At 40.6% G+C, this 21,391-nt stretch overlaps 1 protein-coding gene across 9 annotated transcripts in view; it reads right to left on the bottom strand.

Annotated features, from left to right (window-relative positions):
• PHACTR2 (phosphatase and actin regulator 2) overlaps positions 1-21,391 on the bottom strand; it is a gene marked incomplete at its 3' end in the record, with an annotated part of 257,615 nt that overhangs the window by 26,723 nt on the left and 209,501 nt on the right. For 5 of the 9 annotated variants that reach the window (XM_082730790.1, XM_082730796.1, XM_082730794.1 and 2 more), the window contains exons 5-9: positions 20,014-20,253; positions 15,570-16,104; positions 10,045-10,250; positions 8,265-8,421; positions 4,328-4,383 (exon numbers count right to left, since the gene is read on the bottom strand). In XM_082730790.1, coding sequence (XP_082586916.1) covers positions 4,328-4,383; positions 8,265-8,421; positions 10,045-10,250; positions 15,570-16,104; positions 20,014-20,253 — 1,194 coding nt within the window. The remainder of the gene's footprint in view (positions 1-4,327; positions 4,384-8,264; positions 8,422-10,044; positions 10,251-15,569; positions 16,105-20,013; positions 20,254-21,391) is intronic. The other 4 variants (XM_082730797.1, XM_082730793.1, XM_082730792.1 and 1 more) reach the window with 1 other exon arrangement.

Genomic DNA, 21,391 nt, shown 5'->3' on the forward strand with positions numbered 1-21,391 from the left:
GTTTCAGTGTTCTTCCAAAATACTAATTTTAATTCATAAGAAATAGGATGATCCAGCCGGTTATTTAGACAACCAGTAAGCATAAACTGAAAACACGGTGCAAAGACAAGGAACACTCGGTTAGTATGCTTTCAGTGAAATACCTGTGTGCCAAATTTTGTTATAATTCAGATTTCGTCCTATGCAAACACTGTAGGTTTTTCTAACTGCTTCACAAAATGTATGTCCTTTGGTATTCTTAAAATACATGCTTAGGGTCAAATATTTACTTTACATGAGTTGGATAAGGCATATAGGTTATAAATTATATATAACAGACACGAGCCAAACTTGTGGTCATGTGACTCAAACTAAGGCTTTTCAAGGTCAGCCTTTGACGATATTACTACTAAAAGGGAAAATATAATCCTCAAAGCATTTTAGTCAATCCCTCCTATATGGTGACTGTGCTCTATTTTTAAAGGTACTTTCCAAAGACAGAAAAGTGGATATCAACTACAACTCAAAGCCAACAAATGCTTTAATTTTCACCAGGGAATATTCAATAACTTCATCTTATTAAGAAGCATAGTTTCCACCTGGGTGACATACCTATGCAAAAAGAGAAGGGCCAGCTGCAGTTGCAGGAATTAAATAAACAGGATTTTACCACCTGGAATTTGTTTTAACATCAGGAGCTGACTTCTTTACGTATTTCATATTTGAAATTGTACTTTTAAAGAAGTTAAAGAAAGTGAGAGGTGGAGGGAAGTCAAGATGACTGCTGTTCCACATTTTTCTAAATAACTTGTAAAATCTCTTCCAAAGAATCAAATCTTAGTTTAAAAAACTTCATTGAGTTTTTAAAAAATTTTTTTTAAATTTATTTTCAGCATAACAGCATTCATTGTTTTTGTACTACACCCAGTGCTCCATGCAATCCATGCCCTCTTTAATACCTGCCACCTGGTACCCCCAACCTCCTCCCCTCCCAACCCCCCCCCCCACCTTCAAAACCCTCAGATTGTTTTTCAGAGTCTATAGTCTCTCATGGTTCACCTCCCCTTCCAATTACCCCCAATTCCCTTCAGGTCTCCTTTCTTTGCCTATTAGACAGCCAATTACAAAGTAGGATGTAAAACTTTTTGGTCCCTTTAAACAGACTGGAGGGATATTCATGAAGGAAGTGACCTAGCTCATGGACAAATCTTGCCTTTCAGTAAGGCCTCAGAGCAGGGCTGGGGGCAGGGAGGGGTTTTTAGAACAGCTACAGGAAGTGTTTGCCCTTACACACACACAAACGATACATGTGGTTTAACAGCCATGGGCACTGCAGGAAACCTGCCCAGCTGCCCACAGCATTTTATGGATTAGCTAAAATTAGACAGAAAAGCACCAAAACATTGGCACCTGGAATATCAGAGTCTTGAGTCATCGATTTGGATACACTAGGTTAAAAAAAAGCTAACTATTTTTTGGTGGGTTTTTGCTGATTTATGTAGTTTTCGATAAGGATATTTTTAACAAAAGAAAATGCACTTATAAACCTACTTTGAAATGCATCAAAAATAACATGGATCAAAGGAAGGCCAGATATGTGATAAGCCAAGATAGGATAAAATGTTTAAAAAAAAAAGATGTGATAAGATGTTAATGGCAGAATATAAATAGTACATATATGGGTGTTTACTGTAAAATTCTTTTTTTTCTTTATTTATTAAATTTCTTTTAAGTGTACCAGAATTCATTGTTTATGTACCACACCCAGTGTTCCATGCAGTAAAATTCTTTCAACTTTTCTCTGTATTTAAAAAATTTAATAACGAATGTTGGGAAAAAAATACACGCAGCACTCAACAACCGTGACACATTTTTTTTTTCTACAGAATATTTGGCTGGAATTATAGTCACAACTAAATAGACCTATAACTTCTATCGTGGCCCTATAAAAGATATTCCATGAACATTTCTTTTCCTCAAAGGCAAATGTTGACCTTCCCAGCACCAAAACTTATTTTCTCCTTTTAACAATATTAAGGAATCGGTTCTAAAAATGTACAACTAAATATAACTTTATATGTTCTTTAAAAAGCCTCAATGCTGTAAAATAGGAAAGCGATGGAGTAAGGTAGATGCGGGGAATGAAACACTAAGAGACAAAATGTGTCCTGTGGTCTCAGTGAAAGCGATCAGTGCTGACCGCCACTTGACTCATGTTTATGAAACTAATGGCAAGCTTGGAGTTGACAACTGCTGAATGAGTTTGTGCTGTGAATGAGTTCCCTGGTCTGTCCAGACAAGAGGACCTAGTTAAAGTAAGTGTCCTTAAAAAAAAAAAAAACCCACACCATGTCACACACAGACTTTTCTTTAAAGAATCAGTCATACTGCTTTTGAACAAAAGCCAGAGATGAAATACATGGACAAAAAAGAGCAATCTGTGTGGAAGAAGCCAGAGGCAAAGGGCCTGAATAAAGTATTGTAAACTACGCCTCTGAGTTCCCTGGGGTGGCTCAGTGGAATGCCCTGGATGACCTCCACCGGTTCCTCTTTCTGCTTCTCTTGGCCATACAATACTATGTCAGGAGATCATAAGCCAGTTATCAGCCTCTCCAGACTGGAAATGTGTCTTTTGTTTCCAGAATAAGCATGGTTAGATAAACTATGAAGGAAGTAAGAAAAGGGCTGGAGTCAAATTTGAGGCTGACTTTGGCATTTCCCTCTTCCCTGAACCTCCAGGAAAATAGGGTATAGAAGCCAAGACAGCACTTAAGATCAACGTGGGATAAATTTCTACATCTATGAAACAGTTCCTCAAATAACCAAACACCACTGTGGTTTGGCACTATTTGTCTCACAGAAGCAGGAAAGAATTACCCGCATCTGCTCTTCCCTTTTTCCCTAGGTATTGCATCAGGCATCCAATAAGACACAATCTTTGTGTGTGGGAGCTTATGGTCTGCCTTTGAGCTTACCTAAAGTTTAATTCAACAAAATATTTTCCAGGAACCCATTATCAAAAGCCTTGAACTTTCTTGGTTTTGTGTTGTCAAAATTCGACGTTGCTTTCATTCTTCCTCGGAACTCTAAAACACAACTTTCTTTTCTTTCTCACCGTGACTTTTTCCATCTCCAAACTGGCTCTTCTACACACTGATGGCCACTTCAGCCCTTCCTTGGGTTCTACTCCAGTTTTTGGTCACAAAGAGCCAGACCAAAATATTCCAAGGAAAGAATCCCGTAGACTGGCAATTCCCCTCACTGTTCAGTCCTCATGGCTGGGTTGTCTTAGGAAGAACAACTATAGTATAAACAAGACATTAAAATGTTCTGTTCCTCTGAGAAAGAAAACAACTCAGATTGAAGAGTGGGGGGTCATCCAGACAAGCCAGCGTGACTCTAGGAGCCTGACTAAGAAAGATTTTCCACTCCCACATGCCCATGGCTCCTTGCTATTGTATCTGGGGTTTTGCCTATCTCTGTTCTTTGACATTTTGTACAATAAAAAGCTCTTTAGAAAATGGGTTAATAATATATAAAACAGAAAACAAAAAAACACTAATATATATATATATATATATATATATATATATATATAAAACTGTAGCTAGGCTCAATTTAAAAATATCCATTACTTAACTCACTGTGGTTAGTAACCGCATTGATACACTACATAAGCTCAGACCACTTCTGCTGGTTTTATAGCTTTAACATACGAACTCCGGTGAAGTTCTATTGGACTAGCCAGTAAGAAGGAAAGTCAAAGAAAACAGAGGGGAAAGCAGAATGGGAAAATAAAGTAGGAAAATGAATGGAGAACTCCTTAAGTGCTGAGAAATTATAAATAACTCAAGAGGGAAACAGAGTTATCATAACAAAGGAAAATGAAAAGGACTCAAAAATTTCTTTTACCATAATTCTGTTTTAAATTGAGTCATTTGTTAAGTGTGGCAACAAACTGTATTATTAATAATAATATAGGAATGTTTGATTTATTTCCTTGTGGATTCTTTGGCCTTTTCTTTGACATTTATTTGCAAGCAGACTAGAGCGGTTTCTTCTATTTAATATTTGGGTAAAAGAACACATGAAATGTATTTCATCTCTCTTAAAAACAACTGTCACAACCATACTCTGGCTTGGGGGATACCAGGCTTAACGCTGTAAGACAAAATACGTACTTCAAGAAATTGTTTTTTAAATTATATAAAAATGTGATCTAAATGAGCCATTTCCATTACGTGTGGGTAGTAAATATATTAAGGTTTCCTACTGATAAATGGATTGTCCCTAAAGGGAGCTTGTTAATGGTTGCATGAGGAATCATTGTAAAAGATACGATACTCACGTTTTAGGATATTTCTTTGCTCTAACTCTTCAGTCGTGGGCCTCTGGCTAAGCCTCCTGTGACGAAAAAAGGATATACTGCAGGTTACAAACAAGGTCCCCTTGGCAGGAGATGCAAAATAACAAAGACACAAAACTTTATTTTTTTCCTGTTTTGAAAAACACATCTATTTTAGGGTTACCATCCTTTCCGTTAGTTTGGAGACTAAAGATTGTGGCTGAGGCCGCTGCCTACTCCCCATGATCCATCCCTCCTTCTTCCTTTTAGATCTAGAACCTCCTGAGATACAGCTGTGGCTCCCAATACAGACTTCTGCCTCCCTGGCAGCAAGGTGTGGCCATGTGACCGAGTCCCTGCCATGGGATGTGAGCAGAATGGTATTTGTAATGTTTGCCTTTTACCCTTAAAATGACTGAGTATGTCTTCCCTTTTCTTTCCTTCCTCCACAGGCTAGAACTTAAACACGATCATGTGAGCCAGCTTGGACCATGCAGATGAGAATATCCACGGAGCAAAAGGACAGAATATGGGTGCCCGGCTGACTGCAAGGAATAGTGCTCCCTACCTACCCCGTAAAGCCCACTTACCTCTGGACTGTTCTGCGAAAAGGAAATAAACACATGAAAGTGTCGTATTTGGAGCACTTTTTGGTCTCTATTAGAACAGTTTAGCCCATCCCCTAAGTAATACTCAGATCATTAGAATCTCGTAAAATTTTCTGCTTGAGAGTTCATACTAACTCAAAAGACACCTGATCTACATGGCACAGAGTTTCAAGTGAAATACTGCTTTTGTGACCTCAAATGGATTTGTATATGTGTGTGTGCATGCGTGTGTGTGTGTGTGTGTGTATTTTCAAGATTTTATTTGAGAGAGAGAGAGAATGAGAGAGAGAGTATGAGAGGAGGAGGGTCAGAGCGAGAAGCAAACTCCCCACCGAGCAGGGAGCCCAATGCCAGACTCAATCCCGGGACTCCAGGACCATGACCAGAGCTGAAGGCAGTTGCTCAACCAACTGAGCCACCCAGGCACCCCTCAAATGGATTTATAATATACACAGAGTTATTTGAGATATATGGGCCCTTTCCATCTGCTTCAAGAAAAGTCAGGCTCATCTGTGACTAGTAGCTAATTCTTTGTACACAAAAGCTGAATGACCCAACACCCCTTTATAACTTTCTTCTTGATCTTGTTTATAATATTAATTTATCGTAAATCACAGATCTGTTGTAAAATTCCTTCTGGATGTAGGATGAGTTTGTGCCATGTAAACATATGTATGAAGGTAATCTTAATATAAAATACTATCAATTCTAACATTATGCCTGTGGCAGAAATGGTATGAAGAACTGAAATCAATGATATTTTAAATATCTCATTAAAATGTTTGTTAAAGTTTAATCTTCACCAGAACTACCTTGAAAGTAACTTACATAACTGAGCCCACAGAAGAACCCAGGAAGCTAGGAGGCAGTCAGGTGAGGGGCCACCCATGAATCCTTTATCTACACCGTATCCTCTACCAAAGACATTGTCCTCCCTTTTTTGAAGGAGTTTCCTCCTTCAGGAATACCCTTCTCTCTTTCTCTGCCTACTGAAATCTTACAAATGACTAAAACAGTAACCTGCAGGTGGGCGTCTGACCTGTCCTGTGAGTGAGTTTTGAACTCCTGGTTCTCTGCCCTATGCGGCGCTCACACACAGGTCACACACCTATCAGAGCATGTATCACACAAGTAATAATAAAGATAAGGCAATAATCATAGCTCTTGTTAGCTCATACTTTTAAAGTCCCAGGCACTGTACCAGGTGCTTAATTTACATTACTATGGATCCTCAAAACAATTCAGCAAGGGAGTAACCCATTTCCATTTTGCAAATGAGGAAATGAGGGATTAATTCACTTGTTTGAGATCAAGGGCTCATGAATGCTGGAGCACAGCCTCATACCTAGTTCTCCTGACCCACAGGTTTGTGCTTTTCAGTTGACCTCCCCAAGCAGTATCTCTTTCTGTCTCTTCCACTACGCACAGAGGCCCCCAAGGTAGGGACCACGGGCATCTTTGAACGAGAGTGATCAGATGTACAGTATCTGTAGAAAAGCAATTCTATAAAATGTACATATTTCTGATGCTAAAAACTACTCAAAAATTTTAATGGCTATGGTTTATGTGTATACTTAGAGAGGTCTTCAAACTTTGGGGGCTTGGGGGTAGAAGCCCTATATAAAACAGACATAAGAGGCTGTTCTGGGTGGATGGGTGAGAGTGGGGTGAAGGAGTCCTCCCCATCCCACCGCAAATACACCCACACTGCCTGGTTGCCCCATAGAAGCCCGAGTATCGCCTCCAAGAAATCCTTGATGAGGTAGTCAGAAAACCACTGCCCTATGCTTAGTTCACCACGTCAGCTTCTCCCAATGTCCTTCATCCATCCCCTGTTTTCAAGCACTTGGTTTGTTTTAATTCATCACTGCTTATAAATAGCCTTGAAATAAAGATCTTCGTAAAGCCTATGGGTTTTGTTTCCCTTTTGGATTATTTTCTTCTAGTATTGTCCCTCAAATGGAATGACCATGTCAAGGAAGAGGCTGCTCTACAATTTCTTTTTTTCATATTGTTAAGCTGCTCTTCAGAAATACTGAACAGGGGTGCCTGGGTGGCTTAGTGGGTTAAGCCGCTGCCTTCGGCTCGGGTCATGGTCTCAGGGTCCTGGGATCGAGTCCCGCATCGGGCTCTCTGCTCAGCGGGGAGCCTGCTTCCCTCTCTCACTCTGCCTGCCTCTCTATCTACTTGTGATTTCTGTCAAATAAATAAATAAAATCTAAAAAAAAAAAAAAAAAAGAAAGAAAAGAAATACTGAACAAAGGTGCCAATACTGGGTTTAATTTTTTAAAATGTTTTACTTGTTTAAGGGATATATAATGATTTAAATTACTAATAAAAATATTTAATTCTATTATGTGCCTGCTACGATCCAGGCACTCAAGGGCTTTCAGTACAGCATCGCATTTCCCGCCACAAGCCACTGGTTGGCCCCATCTGTCAAGCAGAGAAGAGCCTCCGGAACCCCGGTCCCACACCAACCCCACAGGTCCAACACAGTCACAGAAGTCTTCCACTTCCAAGGAAGTAGAAGAATTTCTTCCACTTCCAAATCCTGCCCTGGGATCCCAGACTGCTCTCTCCTCCCAGTTGATGCACTCTGTTGTTTACGCAGAGTGAGAGAAGTCTGCAAAATGAATGCTTACACCGATCATCAAACATTGGCACTCACTTCTATTAAACCTGCCAGTTCGATGGACCTCCAAAGTCACTGGTGGCCAAAGCAGAAACCCTCCAATGGCTGGAAGCAGAATGTGAAATCAGATAACCACTTGTTTGAAGTTAAAAGGGGGAGGCTCTAATAGGGGGGCTACAGTTACCTGACTTGGATGGAGCTGGCCATTGAAGCTAACTGGTATTTCTAGAGACTCTAAGCCCACAGGGAAGAACCTCATGGCGATCACAGGAATGCCAGAGAGCCCATGGATTAAGCCAGGAGTTGACTATGACTTACAGGCCAAATCTGGCCTGCTGCCTATTTTGGCGAATAAAGTTTTATTGGAACACGACCACACCCATTTGTCTATGTGTTGTTCATGGCTCCTTTCATGCTGTTACTAACACAGTGGTGTAGCTGCAACACCATCTCCAAACTGGTCCTTCATAGAAAAAGTTGTTGACACTTGGTTCAGACTTTGGTGACACCAAAGCCAGTGAATGGCTGGACCAAAGGGAAAGTTGAGTGGTTCATCATCCAGGACCAACTTCGGAAAACCACACAGGCCACATGTGCCCTTACCCAAGGAATTCACAATGATCTCAGCTGGGCAGGACACCACAGGTGGGAGAGAAGTATGATTTGGTGAGTGCTGTGCGAAAACTGGAGCTATTACCTGACGAGCTTTGTTCCAATCTGCTGTCGGATCTCCTGCCGCTCCTCTTCAGATGTACGCTGCAAGATGTTTTTGTCCTCTAGTTCCTTTTTTGACGGTCTGTTGCCAAGTTTGATAGCAAGAGTATCCCTCCGTCGTATTTTACTTGCCAAAGCACCTGAGGATTGGAAGAGGCAGAAATGCAGAAAAAAGGGGCTTTAAGCAAGCAGTACTCAGGTTACACATGGCATGGACTTTAAACAGAGTCCAGACGAAATTCTTTATTCACATGCAAGAGTGGAATTTTAATTAACTTCAGGGAAAAAAAGAAAAAAAAAAATTGAGTTGGATGTAGTTCACTTCGAAAGACTGAAGACCTATTTTTAAAATGTTCTGAAGAATGCTGGGGCACCATGAAAAAACTTGCAAATATCACCTCATCATTTGGAAAGTGATATTTGAAGTTTATTTTGCTGAGACGGCATGTCACGGAAATTACTGATTGCGTAACGCTTTCTTTTCTAAGTCTTAAAAACATAGTTTTTTAAATTTATACTGTACAGTTAATTCTTGTCTTCCCCTTTCCTTGACTGAGAAATCACGCTGGAAAAAGTTTAACTGCGGTAGCAATGTTTTAATCCTTAATTAGCAAGAATCCTCAACAGAGAATAGTCAACACCAGGTGGATGATAATGATTGTGTTGTTGCTGTTCAGTACAAACTAAAAGGAATTTGACAAACTGATGGTTCATCATTAACAACTTTTCACAATATATACATTCAGTTCCATAGTGCTTAAGTCAAGATACTTAGACATTTTTTAAAATAAGCACTTTCCAGTTCCCTAAGTTATATATAAATAAGTGGCTTAACTACTATCTCATTCCTTCCTAAAAGGCATCCTATCTCACCTATTGTGGAATAATCTTTTTTTTTTTTTTTTTTTTGATTCTTTGAAGGTATTTGTCATTTTCGACTCATTCTTCCCTCCTCTCTCTTTAAACTCTAGTATAAAAGTGAGTGGAAGTCTCAAACACCTCCAATAAGTAATCCAGTGAATCCGAGTTTATGCTCTTTATTCAAGAAAGATCTTGGGGCACCTGGATGTCTCAGTCAGTTAAGTGTTCTGAGGTTGATCCCGGGCTCCTGGGATCGAGTCCTGCATTGGGCTCCCTGCTCCTCAGGGAGCCTGCTTCTCCCTCTGCCCCCCTCTCTCTTTCTTTCTGTCTCTCATGAACAAATAAATAAAATATATTTTTTTAAGATTTTATTTATTTATTTGACAGAGAGAGATCACAAATAGGCAGAGAGGCAGGCAAAGAGAGAGGAAGGGAAGCAGGCTCCCCGCTGAGCAGAGAGCCCGATGCGGGATTCGATCCCAGGACCCTGAGATCATGACCTGAGCTGAAGGCAGCGGCTTAACCCACTGAGCCACCCAGGCGCCCACAAATAAATAAAATCTTAAAAAAAAAAAAAAAAAAAAAAAAAAAAGTAAAGAAAAGAAAGAAAGATCTGAGTAGAAGGGCCATCTCCAATCATTCTGAAAACATCTCTGTCATTTGAAAGCTCTGACTCCTCATAGACAAAGGCCTGACCCCTTGGCCCCTGTGGAACCATCTTCTGGAAAGGTCTGTCATCAAAAGCTAAACTTTAGGACACACATTTCTAATTCGAGAAAAGAATATGATGAGGGGAAAGAAAACATCAGCTATCTGATCACCGATGGCTTTTGTCATTACAAAACGCACCTGCTTCTGTCCATCATCTTTCTTTCCTCCCCACCTCTGGAAAAAAGTCTTACTTTCTCCACTGCCGTCCTCATCCTCATCCTCTTCATCATCGTCGTCATCAGTGTACAAGACAGGCCCATCAGAGTCTGAGTCATTGGTCTGGTACTCCCTTTGGCCTTCGTCCTCAGGGGCACTGAAGGATTCTGAAGATTCTCCCAACAGCCCAGGAGTCAGCAGCGAAGGGGCTACCTTTCCCGGCTCATCTTTGGTTGTAAAACTGTTAAAGGCACAACAACACAGGGGGGTGGGGGGGGGGTGCGTGAAGCTCAGAGCAGCCCTCTGGGACAACACCAACACCATGAGAGGGAGCTCTAGTTTCAGGAGCATCTTTCAAGCTGGTGAAAGGAGAAAGCAAACATAGACAGCTAGCGACAGTGAAATGGAAGAGGACTACTGCAGGACTTCATTCTCAAGGTTTCAGATTCTTCATCTACAAAATGAAAAGGAATGGCTAGATGATGTCTGATATTGATACATGATTTAGTACATGAATATGGTAAAACTGTATTTTGCAAATTGATTTTTCCATAACCATGGGGCCTCAGTGGAAAGAACAGTGGACTAGAAGTTTCTGAATATTTGACTTGGTCTATCCTTATTCTGTACCTGTAACTCCTACTTATCCTTCAAGCCTCAGCGAAAGTCATAGCTTCTTCAGGAATCTTTCCCTGGCCTTCCATCTAGATCCTTGCCCCACCACCCGGACTTTAAGGTGACCTGAAGACAACCCGATGAGCACTTAGCACACTGCACCTCGACCACCATTCACTTGTCTGCCATCTCAGCCCCCAAAGCTCCTTGACAAGGGGGATTCATAGTGATTTGCAGCCCAACACCTAGAAGAGGAGTGACAGAAAGACACACCTTCTTTAGCTGATATATGAATTAATCCTATTTTCCATCACAGCCAGTGTGTCAAGTCAAAAAATCATGTATCATCTCTGTGTTTTAGTTTCTCCATTTGTAAAACTGCCTCTCACAGGAATATATTAGTAACGTGATATGGAAAAGGGCGAAGTCAAACGTACTCTTTACAAGACAGGTGATGTGAACGGATGCAATAATTTTCTATCAGTTAGCTTGGTAAGAGTCTCTGGCTTAAAGTTTCTATAAATAGACAAAGCCCGCCAGTTTTCACAGACCAGAATAAGAAAAAATGTCACTGAAAACATATCGAAAACCTAGCATATAAAAAACAATGTAATATTCATTTTAAGATTCAGAAAATCCCCAAATTGTCTTCTGATATAAATAGAAGCATCCAAATTTGGACATCACACTTCTGAAACACCGTTTTGTGCAAACCATGTGCTTGCTGTTGCCATGAACTTGAAAAACCAAAAAACAGTTCTTTGAGTAGTAAAAACAGGTAAACATCAGAACCTGAAGTACTGAAAAACTGTACTTTGCGGTTATTGGTCCAAGCACTCTAAAAATTTTGCACTTATTAGAAAAATCCAACAGCCAAAATTCTTGTTTTCAAAGGGGAAACTATGCACGGCACATTATATTTATTTTTACTAAGTAAAATACGCACAGCATAAAATTTGCCATTTTGACCATTTTATATCATACAGTCGAGTGGCAGAACATTTACACGATTGTACAACCATCACCACCGTCCATCTCTAGAGCCTTCTCATCTTCCCAAACTGAGACTGACCCATTAAATAATAACTCCCTGTTCGCATCCCCTAGCCCCTGGAAACTACCATTTTACTTTCCGTCTCTATGAATTTTGCTATTTTAGGTGTTTTACAGAAGCAAAATTATGCAACATCTGACCTTTTGTGTCTGACTTACTTTACCAACATGTCTTCCAGGTTCATCCATGCTTTAGCAGACATCATCAGAATTTCTTTTAAGGCTAAATAATATCCCATCATGTCATATGCTGCATTTTGTTTATCTACTCATTAGTTGATGAACATTTGGGCTGCTTCTACCTTTCGGTTGTTGTAATACTGCTGCTAAGGACACTGGTGTACACTTATCTATTCAAGGACCTACATTTAATTTTTTCGGCTATATACACAGAAGGAGAATTGCTGGGTCCCATGGTAATTCTAGCTGGGTCCCATGGTAATTCTAGGTTTAATCTTTTGAGGAACCACCATACTGTTTCCACAGTGTGAGAACCATGATTTCCATGGTCCGGATTTTTAGTTGATTGCCACTGGAGGCCATCCTTGTTTAGCCAGCCTGGTACTCTGGGTGACCACAGCACATTTACTAGATGTAGCAATTAATAATACATTCTGAAGAGCAGAACAAGAGAAATTTCAGGGCTGAACCTTGGTATTTATTTCTGTCACTGCTCACTAATTTATTATGATATCTATCATTATTTTAATGGCATCATCTGTATTTTATAATGTTTTGTAGTTTTCAAAGACTTCTGCCTACATTTACAGACTTAATCTGTACTACAGTATAAGGGGATGGGTAAGTTACAGTTCACAGAACTTGAGAAGACCAGGGGTGTGTTGCCCAAAACAAGGTATCAAGTCCAGTGTAGAACCCAGACTTACGACTCTTATTCTACCTATTAAATGTTATATTGTATTTTATACTTGACATTGTAAGTTATATTCATATCATATTATATAGATAATTAAAATTAAATTATTATACTCCAAATTTGTGTCTATCCACTCATGACTTGACTCTCCTTTGCCCCCTAAATGTGTTGGGCACACTCGACAAAACAGCGAACTCAAGTGTTCGTGGAAATGAACTAAACACAGTCAAGTTCCCTTTGGATATGGGCTCCAGATGGGCTGCTTAGTGACTGCCTTAAATTATCCCAGACCTGTATGATACCAATGAAGCCGCCAATAAATAGAAAATCTACCACACGGTTACTACCCTGCAATGTGTGAATAGAGGAAGATATTTTTACACATAGCCACTTATCTTCTTTAAAGTTTTGATATTTGTATTCAAAACAGAAGCCTCTTCATAAGATGACAGGATTTTCACACATTCGTTCACTAAACATAACTAAGGGAAAGTTCTAAGTAAAGCAAGTGACTAAGAGCTAGAAATTCTAACTGAAATATCTACTTAAAAACGGAAGAAAGAATTTGGAAAAAAAAAAATTTGAGAGACTACTTATTCCAGGCTCATTAACTCAAGAGCAAACAAACCACTCCTGTGGAATGAATTGTAATTTAAATTTTAACTTTGAAGAACATACAGAGAAGGAAATCTCAATGCCCTCTTCTAAGAAAGGATTATGTTTATCTGAAGTGACAGGAAAATCTATATATAAATACCTCGATGTCTAATAATGTCCTAAGCTTGCTCTCTGATCATAGTTCCCATGGAAATAGGGAACAGACGCTCGCCTCTTTTGTCTGACAATCCTGTGTGTACTTGGGCTGGAGACTGACATTAAGTCCCCCTCCTCGTGCAGCGCAGTGCTTTGCACAGTAAAGTCCCTTTCCTATAGGTCTGAGGAAGCAGGCTGGACAGAACCAAGTCACCCTGGGATATGCACTCTCTCACTGCCTAAGACTATCTAAGGAATCACCTTGTATCTTGTTCTTTCGTATACTAAATAACAAACCTATATATTCAATCTATTCAGACCTGTCTTAAACATTTGTACTTCCTGAGCAGGTTGGATATTATTTTGGTAAAAACTAATTTAACTGTAATATCTTGGTCTCACTTACTTTTTTAAAAAAGATTTTATTTATTTGATAGAGAGAGAGAGAGAGAGAGAGAGCACAAGGATGGGGAGAGGCAGGCAGAAGGAGAGGGAGAAAAATGGTTCCCTGCTGAGCAAGGAGCCTTATGTGGGACTCAATCCCAGGACCCTAGAATCATGATCTGAGCCGAAGGCAGATGCTCAACTGACTGAGCCAGCCAGGTGTCTCATCTTGCTTACTTCTGTATCTTTGGTGCTGAGTACAGTGCCCTGCACATAGAAGGCAAGCAGGAAATATTTCCTGAAAGAATGATTTTTGAGTTCTGAAGGTTGGAGTTCAATGCAGTGCTGGAAAACCACAGTGTAATTAAATGTAGTCATTTGCTATGTGCTGGAGGTGTTAAGGACATCAGAGCCATTCCTTTCTATGTCTTCTCCCATATTGATTACTAATGTGTCAAGTAAGTAAAATAATTTATAATTTAACATTTATCTTTCCTTGGCTTTCCTTCAAACCATGGTGCTCAAAATGATAAAAACAAAAACAAAAACAAAAAAACAAGAAACGAACACGAAAGAAATTGCAGAAGTAGAAGCAAGTGCTTTGGAAATGCATACAATTTCTTAGAGCATGGAATCTGCCATGCAGCTCTGAGTGTGCATTCTGACTTTGCTACTTGCTAAATGGGTAATCTAGGGCAAACTATTTCCCCTCTCTCAGTGTCAGTTTTCTCATCTATTAAACAGAGATATTTCACGTAAGACTTATGTGAATGATAACTGACAGTTCCTGACATTAAATAACTATTCAATAAATGAAGGTGATTATTATCAGCAACTGAATAATTAACGATGGTTATCTCTTGATCCAAGTCAACTTAATTAATATACTATTTTTTAAGTCTAACATGACAAAGTTTTTTTTTTTTTTAAGAGAAAATATTAAATGATCACAAGAGTGAATTTTGGTTTTATTCTTTGAAACAGGAGAGAAGAGGTTGGGTTTAAGGTTGGATTTAAGAACCCTAAGATTTCTCCAGAAGTCTACTATACCCTGACAGCCCTCCCTTTGTATCTGTGGGATAGAAGAGCTAGTATGTCTTTTTTGCCTTTACGGATAGGCCTTTGTGAGGGATTAGCTGCAAGAATGAAGAAGAATGAGAACCCTGAGGATGAATCCCAGGTTTCTGGCTTGGGTAAATGCATGATGTCATGTTTATGGCATACCAGATTCTGTACTGGTTGCTGGGGATACAGAGGCAAACAGATATGCTGCTTAGCTCTGTCCCATGGAGAGGAAAAAAGGGGCTGCCAGTGTAGAGTAGATGCGACAACCAATTCTGTCTGCATGAGTGCTGAAATGCGTCAGAGAGGAGGTAACACTGGAGTTGGGTGGGGAATTGAGGAAGCAAGAAAGGGGGCCCCTCTGAAGCTGGGAGGAGAGGGATGGAATCCGAGAGTTCTTTATTTTCTTAGAGAAAGAAAAGGCTAAATGACTTGTTGTATTGAAGGTAGGCAGGAACGGGTGACCCATCTGGACACAAGTAAAATAACCACTGTAAGGAAAGAAAAGGGAACTGTCCAGGGAAAAGAAAAGGGATTGCTGAACATTGATGAAATAGGCTCTGATCTACTCAAAAGCCACAGATGTGAAGTGGTACCTGCCAGTAGGACTGATGTCATCTTCTCCGGTAGTCTATGACATTCCTGGGGCAGGCTATGAAAAACCAATGGCTGGATGATATGGGTGCCTACCTAACAATCACTAGGTTAAATTGTAAAACAAAACCAAGTAGGTTCATCAATTGAGTGGTTTAGTGATCTTTAGCACCCAGTTGCACAGGGGATACAGACGAATATGGGGCTTATGCCCCGACTCACCATTTTGCATTTTCTCTGCTAACACTTAAGCCAGGGCCTGAGAAGACAGTGGTTCTGTTGGTGGGCTCTTCGGTCCAGAGAAGCTGACTTGGGTCTAAGGCAGGGATGGGCAGGTCAGCTCCATCACTGACCAGGACAACAGGAGTGTCTGAGGCAACAGTGCACTGCTCCTCACGAGGAAGAGGAGGGGCGGGGGGAGAAGGTGGTGGAGCCACAGGAGGTGGGGGGACTGCAGACTTAGATTTGCCTGTGGTCTGCTCCTCGGTCCCGGGGACAGTCTGCTCAGGTTTGAGACTCTCCACCCTCATCTCAGAAGGTTCTCCTTTAAGGTCGGACATGCCAGACGTGGTTGCATCCGAGGCCAGTCGAGAGGTTGGCTGCTTGCCAGTTTTTTTCTTGCCCTTTGTGATTCCCACTGTCCCTGTTTTGCTAGAAAGTGTCTCCTTTGAAGCTTTGGGACGAGACGAGGTGGAGGAAGTAGATGGTGAAGCTGATGCTTTGGACCCAGTTGTTTTTTTTGAATGAGAGGAACCAGCTAAAACAGAGAGATTTTGCGTTAAAAGTCAAAGAAGCCTTTTAAAGAAACAAACGGGCTGCAACTGTCAATTATGATGCCCCCTTTAAAATGTTAACATTTGTCAAATAAAAGGAAGTAGGCTAATAAGGATAATGGTTTTATTTTCTGCCTCCTCCCTACCCGGAATCTAGGAGGGAGCCAATGATGATAAAGGCAAAACTGTAAGGGACAAGAGTTCTCTCCTATGGAGATTGAGGAGTCCCTCTAGTTTTTCTGGCTGCACCAGCCGAGGGGAAGTCCTCAGCTGCTTGCCTTACAGGTCATCTGAATGGGTCCCTGCGTACCCCGCAGAAAGGACATCATCGTGTATAATGGATAGACAGCAGCTGTCTGGTTAGAGTGCAGGTTGGGCTCATCACAAATTCTACAAGTTCAATGATGCTTTTTGGGAATGGAGTGGCCCATATTCCAAATGGCCAGGGTATATCCCTGTGGCTCCTTTCTGGACCAAAGGCAAAGGAACTCAGTTCTAAACCAGTTATCCCCATGGCTCCAGAGAAAGAAGCTTGACATGCCGGCCCATACCTCCACCTGCAGTGGCGATGGGACAGAAAGAAAACACATGGCCACATCAGAAAGACAAGTCCCCTTCAAAATATCAAAAGGCAACTGGGTGACGGGCATTAAGGAAGGCACTTCAGGTAATGCGAACAGGGTGTGATATGTGACTGATGAATCACTAAACTACCTCTGAAAAAAATAATACACTACATGTTCATTAAATTGAATTTAAATTTAAAAAACCCAAACCCACCAAATATCAAAAGGCAGAAAAAGTTATTATTATTATTATTTTACAGAAAATGTCTACATGGGTAGTATTGGAATAATTTGAAGGGCAAGAGTGTCATTCTCAGATCTTGTGGGACAAACACCCTCACAAAGCCAATATTCATTAGCGCTTCTGTTCCTAGGCGGTCTTCGTCAGAGAATGGTTGTGGCCACTAGAAGCTATTTGCCTGCTTTTGGGTAGGACTGCCTTCAACCAAACTATTTTCAGGGGGAAAAAAAAAAAAGCTCAACTTTTCTTTACATCATTTTGGCAAACAACTTTAAACTCCTGTGAGAATGTCTTCTGTTTCATGACCTGTATGATTTATAAATTTCTCCTAATTGCTTTTTCTGTTGTAATGTTGTACATTCCTTCTTTTTCACAAGGGGTTAAACCATCCTCCACAGAACTCTAAAAAAATACCGTTATTACGGTGGAGCCAATCCACAACACACGTTATGATAACTTACCTTTACTGAAGTCAGCTGGGGGAGGGTCAAGAGGTGAAGAATGAATAAAGGAATAGACAATGAGACAGAAGACTTCATCAACTCTGATATACTAAAAAAGAGTGAGTCTCATTTGGTGACAAAATCCAGACTTAAAGGATATCTTTATGGCTTTGGGGTTTTATAATTTTAGATACACACAACTAGAATTCATACTATCCCAAGTCTGGGCCTGCTCATATTACTTCTTTCAAGCTAACAATCTTCATCTGCTAATAAGACAAGAGTATTCAGCAAACTTCTACAATCTAAGTCCATTCTAAATTTATTTATTTATTTTTCACAACAAAGATCTAAGGATTTGATGCCCAAACACATTCAATTACTTTTGCACGTAAATTGAACAGAATCCCTTTCACACGCCCATATGTATGTTAATGTGGATTATATATATATTTTTTTAAGACAATTCTTTCTTTTCTAACAGCAAAGTTAACTTCAGCTCGACTTGAGAAAAAAAGACAAATTTTTTAAATGGTTGGGGTGGAGTCACACTTCTTTAAGTTTCTTCTAAAATGACAAGACGTGGCTGAAATCAACCATGTTGATAGCTTAAGCTACCTTGAATTAATGCCAGGATTAAAAAAGTAAAGCCACCTCTCCTCAGTTAAATACTTCCGTTGTTAACACAGTGTGTAACAATGAGAAAGAAAAAAAAAAAATACAGGAGATTTGACCTTACTTCACTCACAAAGCAGCTGAATGTGCTAAGCCAGCATCTGGTTATCTGGGGGTCTATATTAACTGAGGAACTGAAGAAGAATCCTAACTGATAGCTTTAATTAGAACTGAAACATCTGACTAAAAATCACGAGTTGCATTTTGAAGTAACTTTTCTCAAAGGACATTATTCAAATAAAACATAGAAAGTTCTAAATGATTACAAATGGAGTATCAGCTGGATTCTGAAGGAGTACTATCAATATTTGATAAAAGGATTCTTGCACATCAGGCTTGTTGGTATAGCTCAATGAAACCCCTGTTTATCTGGGACAGCCTGAGAAGAGAGACCCTGTTATTCACACCATCAGCCAGCGGGGCCTTATTTAATACAACGGATAAAAATGTGACTGTATAATTCTCCTAGGAACATTGTGGGCCCATAAATAAACCTTCAAGTAAAACATCTGGCTATAACTCAAAATCTCTTATGAAAGCTGTCCCCTGCCCTGGATTAATCACCAGCTTTCTTCTGAGAGAAGTGAGAGAATCCAAAGCAAGTCAATAGTGAGCCACTGCCCTATGGGGCAGGACGAAGTGAGCAAGTCTGTGTAATGCCCAAGCATGGGGTGATTGTTTGGGGCTCTTCTTTAAGAAGTGGATCACTGCCTGTCTCACTTCAAGCACTGCTCCTCAGGTCTGCTAGGCATTCTGGGAAACACAGCAATACCGACAAAAATGGACACAGGGCCATTGGTACCTGAGGAGATGGCCCGTAGGCACTATAAGCACAGTGTTCTGAGACATTTCATTTCAGAGCTTATTAGAAGATACCAGACACTCGAGGTCAAAGGCCAAAGAGAGGAGCACAGGCAAAGAAACATCTATTTGTATTTGGCGGTCTGCTATACCATCGAGTAAGCCATTTTCTGAGCAGTATGGGTATAAATGATGGAGGGGAAAAGATCAACATGAAGGCATATCCTGGTAGTCACGTGCAAGAAAGTTACTGATTTTGATACTGATTTTGCAGAAAATATAGTTTGCTACAACATGGGGGAATGTGAATGGAAAAAGTCATTCAGCATGTATACTCTGATTATTGTCTTTTTACAGCTGGACGACATGGTAGGCTTCTTTATGCCACATGACTAGAAAACTGGGAGCTCCACTCTGCATTAAGCATATCTGATTTGAAAGGAAAGCTGAAGAGATATTACATGTCGTTTGTAGGTCACTCAAACACCCCCCCCAGGACATACAATAATGACTTGTTAACTACATTGTAGGATGTTATTCCTTATTATAACACATGGGAGTCTGGGGATGAGGTGGACAGTGAACATTAAGCATGTGACTTTCAACCTGGATGAAAAAGCTGTGATTCCAGTAGAAAGTGGAGGGGTAGAGCTGGACTGAGTGGTATGAACCATCTGACATCTGTCAGTAGAGAAATAACTATGTATGTGGAAGGATTTAAGATACTAAGATCCAGCAAAATTATCAATGATGTGTCATATTCTCATATGCAACTTAAGATATTTTAGAGGAAAATCCAAGCCAAAGAGCCACCCATAAACTCAAATAGGCAGAAGGCCAGGAGATTGTAAATAATGGGATATCAGATCACATATCGCATTCATCAGGCACACTACACCCTGAATCCTTCTACTGGTTCTTAGATAGACAGTGGATACTTGGAATAAAAGAGGTCTATTCACCCCAAATATAATGAGGTCAACTAATCAACTGGTTGACTTTCCCTCGGTAGAGGCAACAACAGAGGAATCTTCTGGGTATTCTCAAGTGAAATCCACTGGTGTTACATTCTAAGACACCAAAAAGGCCACCGTTAGTAGAAAAAGCAATGGGCCCCACCCCAGAGCCAAACACCCTAGACTCCAGCCCCCAGGGGAGCATACTCACCAGCCTCTCGGGTCGTGTTTCGGCTCGTTGGCTTGGGTGGAGGGATGGGGGCCTGCTTACCAGGCGCCTTGGTAATTTTTTTAATAGGAGGCACTTCGTCACCCTTGGGGCTGACCCCGGCGGCAGCCCCTTTTGGAGGCACAGGTGTTTTTTTGGGCTTAGGTTTGGGTTTAGGCTTAGGAAGAGCTGGAGGAGATGGAACAGGAGCTGCCGGTGTTTCAGAGTGGTTTTCAGTGTTCTCTACAAATGAGAAAGTGAACAGAAGCAGACTGATACAGACACACACCATATACATAGAAGGAGCAAGACATACGGCGACAGTGATACAAACACATGGCTGCTTGGCCCTTCGGAACCAGCGTGGTGTGCCATAGCAGGGAGAGCACAGTCTGGGGCACAGAGGATCAAATGTTCACAGGCTGAAAGCCAAACTGGGTGCATTATCAGGGTACACAAATCATTCCTGCAATCAAACAGGGTCACACAAGTTACTTTGATGAAGTTATTTGAGGACGAGTGTCAATATCCACCGTCAGGGGCCGACACCAGCCATTAATCAGTGGCTGCTGGATACGGGCCTGTGCAGGAGTGCTGAATTTAAACTTAACAATACTGAAGGGCGCTGAGAGTAGCAGGTCAGCACACTGTGCATAACACTGGGAGGACTGACAGCGAAGCAGTGACTGGACTCCATTACCTTCATACCCTTGGTGCAGGGACTTTCTCTCAGGAGAACTCACACCCCACCAACAGGAAAGGGATTTGAGTGCTGTCTCAAATTATGGTCAAAAATCAATCATATTCATGCTAAGGAAGATTCTGTAGACTCTTCTCCAGGAAGCACAGTGCACTGATGAATAAACTATTTTCTACCATTAAAATTTTTTTAGGCTCTCACAGTGCACAAGGGCAGCTTCCTGTTTTCCAGAAACTTCCTCTGACCTTTTCAAACAGTGTCACAACTCCAGGTACAAAGGGTGCAGAACTCCCCAAAATACCATACTGGTTTTGCAATGTAAACACAAGTAACAATTTTGAAGAGACAAGGGCTGAAACTCATAAAAAAAAAATTCATACCGAAGAACAGAAGCCTTTCACAAGATTTTGCCTAACTAGAGGAGAAACAGTCTGTCTCTCGTTATGGGAAGCAGAGACACTGAATGTTCATTCATGTACTCACATCTGTATTGTTTCTAATGGTGGATGATCAAAATTAAAATAAATTAAAATACAGTTCTGGTCCAAAGAGCTAAGCAGCATCTCTTTAAAAATGGAGCACAATTAAAAAAAAAAAAAAAACAGACAGTGTTAAGACAAGACTAATAAACCTCAATGGATCTAATCTCCCATTACTGAATGACCAGAAAGGGTGTGAATA

The sequence above is a fragment of the Mustela nivalis genome (genome assembly GCF_964662115.1).
Source record: "Mustela nivalis genome assembly, chromosome: 5".
In the NCBI taxonomy this organism is placed as follows: domain Eukaryota; kingdom Metazoa; phylum Chordata; class Mammalia; order Carnivora; family Mustelidae; genus Mustela; species Mustela nivalis.